General features: G+C 34.2%; 1 protein-coding gene across 1 annotated transcript in view; it reads left to right on the top strand.

The window, feature by feature from the left end:
- The first annotated feature begins 1,420 nt into the window (after positions 1-1,420).
- The window catches only part of lhcgr (luteinizing hormone/choriogonadotropin receptor), a 52,710-nt gene continuing 47,793 nt past the window's right edge, over positions 1,421-6,337 (top strand). Inside the window, 1 exon segment of the mRNA XM_056470736.1 lies at positions 1,421-1,868. Coding sequence (XP_056326711.1) covers positions 1,720-1,868 — 149 coding nt within the window. The 5' untranslated portion in view covers positions 1,421-1,719.

The following is a 6,337-nucleotide window of genomic DNA, read 5'->3' as shown; positions in this document are numbered from 1 at the left end:
TTGCGATAGGTCTTCTGCAGTATTTGTGATGATTATGATGCAGTTCAACAGGTGATTCATCTGAAAAATCAACCTTCTGCCACTTTTCCACATGATCAACTAGAAGTCAAGTTATTATTTGTTGCTCTTACAACTGGAATCGATGACAAGTCAGGTAGTGAATTTTGAAAACATCATTTTGGGTCATTATTAAAGAGTAAATGTGATTGTGCAGTGTTATAAATTGTAATAAACCATGATTGTCAACGTGCTGTGCTAAAATCTTTTTTCCAGTTGAATAAAAAAGTTGATATAATTATTGTAATAAATAAAACAAAGATTATTACATTGTTTTTCAAGAAAATACTATCTAGTTTTTCCAATTTGATAATTTTTAATTCAATGTATTATTTGCAATTTTATTTGTAATAATTTGTGTAATTTTAAAAAGTATTCAAAGTATTTTATTATTTATTGCGTCCAGCCCGACTGGATTTTATTATGTCCTACCAAGGTTAGATTACTCCTCTCATGCTTATCAATGGCACAGCCAGGCGCCGGAGCAGACACAAATAAACTATTGGCTGCTTAACACAGGTCACCGTGGCCTTAGAAAAAAATCATACCTACTTACTGCATATGGTTTCTTCAGAGGTGATGACTTTCTAATGAATCATAATCTTTTGATATCTGTGGTACAGTTCACAGACTGATACTCATCCACATAGAGACTGTCTGTCTGACCGACTGTTCATTCTATCTATCTATCTATCTATCTATCTATCTATCTATCTATCTATCTATCTATCTATCTATCTATCTATCTATCTATCTATCTATCTATCTATCTATCTATCTATCTATCGCTTTAACTGTCTATCTATCGCTTTAATTGTCTATCTATCTATCTATCTATCTATCTATCTATCTATCTATCTATCTATCTATCTATCTATCTATCTATCTATCTATCTATCTATCTATCTATCTATCGCTTTAATTGTCTATCTATCGCTTTAATTATCTATCTATCTATCTATCTATCTATCTATCTATCTATCTATCTATCTATCTATCTATCTATCTATCTATCTATCTATCGCATTAATTGTCTATCTATCGCTTTAATTGTCTATCTATCGCTTTAATTGTCTATCTATCTATCTATCTATCTATCTATCTATCTATCTATCTATCTATCTATCTATCTATCTATCTATCTATCTATCTATCTATCTATCGCTTTAATTGTCTATCTGTCTGTAATCTGTCTGTCTGTCTGTCTGTCTGTCTGTCTGTTTGTCTGTCGAATATACAGATTGTACTCTGTGCATAAAAATCTTCTATGTGAAGTCCCTATAAGATGTCTGTCTACCTTTTGGCTGAGTTTGTACGGGCCACGCGCAGCGCGTTCATTGTTATTTCTGATAGGACACGAGACACGCAGACAAACGGTTCATCCCTGAGCTCTTCTCTCCAGACCTGATGATATCCTACAGTGATAGAACAGCCAGCAAGTACACAGCCAGCCTGCCGCTCTCTCTCTCTCTCAGACAGTCAGACTAACAACACAAACTCAATCATTTTACCAACTAATAAAAATGTAACCAAAAAAAGGACTAATCGCTGAAACGCGTCGTCTCAACTTCAAGCGCGCGCTCGATCTCTAGTTCAGTCAGAAACGCGGCGAAAGTAAAGTGGATTTTAGCAGTTTAATATAAGTGAAAACACCAGGAGACAATGTGGAGCTCTGTCCTGCTTCTTATTTTCCCTCTGCTGATGTCTTTCTGCGGTGGAGTGTGTTTCGAGTGTCCGGAGATCTGCAGATGTTCCCAGAAGAGCATCACCTGTAACAGCGCGACGGAGAGCCAGAAGAGTCTCAGCAGACTGTAAGAACACCTGAACATCGCCTTATTATCATACAAATACACATTACACTCATATTTTAATAGGCAGCACAATCTTTTACTGCAATTGTGTAAATGAGATCGTTTGCTTTTGTTTCTACTTAGCATTTCAGTATCTTTGTTTATTGAGGAAATTGCCACATTAAAGGGATAGTTCATCCAACATTGAAAATTATGTCATCATTTACTCACTCTTTAGGCTACTTGATCCAAACCTGTATGGGTTTATTTATTATGGTGTAAAATATATCGAAGAAAGCTGAAAACCTGTAACCATTAACTTCTATAGTATTTGTTTTTTGTACGAAATAATGAGTACACTTTCATTTTTGGATGAACTATCCCTTTAAATATCAACACGTCATGTTTACTGTCATAAAACGCTGGATTTGTTTAGATTTTATACAATTTATTAGCCAAAAAGTATTTATATATGTATACACACGATATTAAGATATTCACATCACCTTGCTTCACATCTAACTACCCTCATGAAATAGTAATTTATAGTTTTGGGCCAAATTATTACAGCATTTTGTTATTGAATCCTACAAAATACTCTTAACTATATTGAACTGATGAACTGTTATAAATACTGCAGTAGACATTATTTTACTACAGTAAAATGTGGTATATTATGGTATAATGCACACTATAAAACAATAGTATTGGGTCTTCTGTTTATATTTCTGTAGTTGTTGTTGTTTTACCATAGTAACTATAGAGTTACTGATTAATTCAATACTTTACTATAGTATGTTTCAAGGGCGATATAATATTTACTATAAATTAAATTGCAATATGCACATTTGTATTCATCAGACTGTGTGCTTTTGTTTGTACTTTGCATTTCAGCATTATTGTTTAATGAATAATTTGTCACATGAAATATGAAAACCTCATATTTATATCAGATTTGTTTTCCTTTTATACAATTTATCAGCCAAAACCACTCACATTTATATGTTTACGTTAGATAGTTAGCAAAGGTCATATTCACATCATCTATTTAACTACACACTTGAAAATATACAATAGTAATTTATAGTAAATACCAATGTAGTTTTAACCCATACTATGGTAAAGTGTATCATACTCTATATATTATAGTATTTACAACTCTTTGTTAATGAATGCTACAGAATACTGTAGCATAGACTATAGAGAACTGATGAATGAATAAGTACTGTAGTGTGTAAATGTAGTGCTAATGTAGTTTAGATTTTACTACTGTAAAATAAGGTGTATGCTTACATAAGATATTAATCTGGTGATATTTACATCATCTATCTAAATATCCACAAGAACGATAGTAATTTATATTAAAAGTCATAGTAGTTTTGAGTTATGCTATGATAAAGTGCATTATAGTATGGTAAAGTGTATTATACTGTATATATTATAGTATTTGCAACTCTTTGTTAATGAATGCTACATAGTGAACTGATGAACGAATAAGTACTGTAGTGTACTACAGTAAAATGTGGTGTATTGTAGTATAATATAGCCTATAGCTGTTGAAAACTTAGGTATTGGGTCATTTGTTTACATTTTTGCAGTTTTTGTTTTACCACAGTAACTATAGAATTACTACAACATGTTAACTTATTAAGTATTTTACTATAGTACGGTTCAAAAACACTATACAATAGAGGGTTTTTTTCATGTTGGTAGTCACATACACTGGATTTGTTTTCAATTTGGTTGACCATTGATGTGAATTCAGAGATATTACCTTATTTACTCATCTATCTACAAATTAAAGTCATGTTTTACTATAGTAAATAGATGTAGAGTTTCATTTTGAGCTGTTTCATCTGTTTTAATGTTTCATAAATGTACAGTAGTAGATATTAAGACATTGTTTTGGCTTGTGAATATACCAGAAATTACATGTTTATTGTTTTATAGCCTAAATGTTTCATGATTTCTTTACTTGAAAGTGCATTTAAGGGTGTTTTATTAATATTTAATACACTAAAACTGTGACATTTAATGTGTCAAATGTCCCATTTAATTTCACTTCATTTGCCAACGGTGGTGGCTTTTCAGTTGTATTCATTAACATCATTAATTAATACTATTATTTTCATAAAGTAAGTGTTTACGACCATTAGAGAGACTTTGTGAAATGAATGATTTGTGGGCAGTGATTCACAGTGATATTAAAAAAGCCTCTTGACTATCGTGCACATGATCTCATAAACCACACACACCCAAATCTCTGGAGTTTTGAGTCAGCGCAATTATTTTCGTAATAATGCTTATTATAGTACAGAATGTTAAATATGAGACACAGACAAATAAAGGGAGGCATGATAGTTTAAAGTGTGATCTAGAGAGCCATTAACGCTGAGCACTGTTGTGTGTCCGAGTGCTATTGATTTTCATCTGCATGTACAATTTTTTTTTACAAGTCTAACATGTAAAAACAATAACACACACCACAGAGACTGTAAATAGGATTTATCTGTGGCTCATAATCAAACGTCCCAAACATATTAGTAGACTAAACACACATGATATGACCCATACAGTTATCTCATAGTACTGTAAATAATTTCTTATCTATATTTGTGATTGAATAGCATCAAAATATTCTTAGAATATTTGCAACGCTGGTGTCATAAAATCAGTCTGCTGCATCTGATGCTATTGCTGTGTCTTTAATATAAGGTAATCACCCCTCACTCTCAGAAATAAAGGAATCTGTCACCTTTTCAAAAGAGATTTTTGTTGCTAACAGGTGGCTAAAGATACATATCAATACCCAAAAAAGTGCAAATGTGTACCTCATAGTAACTTAAAAGTACAAAGGTGAATTTTAAAGGCACAAAAGTGTATCCTAAAGGTACTAATGTCCACCTGTATTGTACAAAAGACAATATACCTTTTTGTACCTTTATTTCTGAGTGTGCAGGGGTGAAAAAATCAGAAGGCTGATGGCTTATTATTTACATGTTGCTTTTTTAATGTAACTATTAAATACTATTTTTATCTTATACAGTAGGTTGTGGACGAAATAAGGTAATTCTAATAGTTTTATAAATAGCAATCACCTCATTGTCTCGCGACCCACCGGAGGGTCCTGACCCCCACCACATTATACTACCTTAAAGGGCACCTATGGTAAAAAATCTACTTTTCAAGCTGTTTGGACAGACATATGTGCATGTATGGTGTATAGACTGTCATATTGGGGTGATAATAACACACCCAGTGCTTTTTTTTTCAATTTAACATCAAAAAACGGTGGACAAATTGGAGCAATTTTCAAACCGACCGCAACTTTATGTAGGAGTGCGGTCCCCCCGCCCACCAATATTGATTGACAGGCGCGTCATCATATCCTCAGTTTGTTTATTCACGTCCGCCATTTTCAGCGTGAGTCGAAGCGATATCATTAAAGGAACATCCTAGCTCTGTTTTTAGATGCAAGGCTCATTGGGCTCAACACAAGATCAATATTCTCCACATTATCGCTCTAATCAGAATTATTGGTTGTATCTTTTGGTAGGTTTGCAAACATGTGTACTTCTCATTGAGTCTACCTTATACTTCAGCCGTTTGCATTTCTCGCGATCCCAGAAGCTCCCTGTGATCTTAACTAGCATGCGTTTTAGAATTCTAAACATAGGTTTCTATCAGGGTACACTCAAGTCGACGGCTGGGCGCCGCAGGCCGCTGCAGAAATCTATGTTTAGAATTTAAAAATGCGTGGCACGACGATTCGGGACACTTCATGTTTCTGCCGCGCCACAGAGAGTGTCTGGTGTGCCATGTCGCGGCTTCGAGCGGCGCATCCGGTGCCTCAGTCAAAGTTAATTCAGTGTGCGTGGTTATTAGTTTCTGTGTACAAGCTCGGCACTTGAAACTAGCACACAGTTGGCTGTAAAACTGTACAAAGACACAAATGATTTTGTACTCTCTGCTTGGTCTGTGTCCGAGTCGTACATGTACGACTGAATGCTGATCCTCTCCTGCTCCTTTCAATCTGCCTGTCTGTGTTGCAAACGCAGAGCGGGTGAGCTCATGGCCCCGCCCCCTTGTTACGTTGGGCTGGAAGCCGAAACTAGTCTACATGTGAAGCAACACACCCCTAAATCAGTGAACTGTGGACACGCCCCCAACATGACACTTTTTAACACATTATAATAAAAAAATCTGAATTGTGTTTTAAACTGAACCTAAACTGGCACACTCAGAAGAACCATAATATTAATATTAAATCATAAAAAAGAGGTAAACTATGTGCCCTTTAAGACTAACATACTGATACTATTAACACCTAAACAAAAATTTCATTTTAATTTCACAGGGACTTCAGAGAACATTCAGAAGTAACATTCTTAGAATATTTGCAATGAAATGTTCTGGTGAAATTCTCATAACCAAGAAAACAACAACAACAATGTATTACTCCACTGGAGTTTTTATTGTATTAGAGCTTA

The sequence above is a fragment of the Danio aesculapii genome, chromosome 13, assembly GCF_903798145.1.
Source record: "Danio aesculapii chromosome 13, fDanAes4.1, whole genome shotgun sequence".
Lineage (NCBI taxonomy): Eukaryota > Metazoa > Chordata > Actinopteri > Cypriniformes > Danionidae > Danio > Danio aesculapii.
The sequence above is the reverse complement of the archived record's forward strand: the minus strand, read 5'-3'. Positions and strand labels throughout refer to the sequence as shown.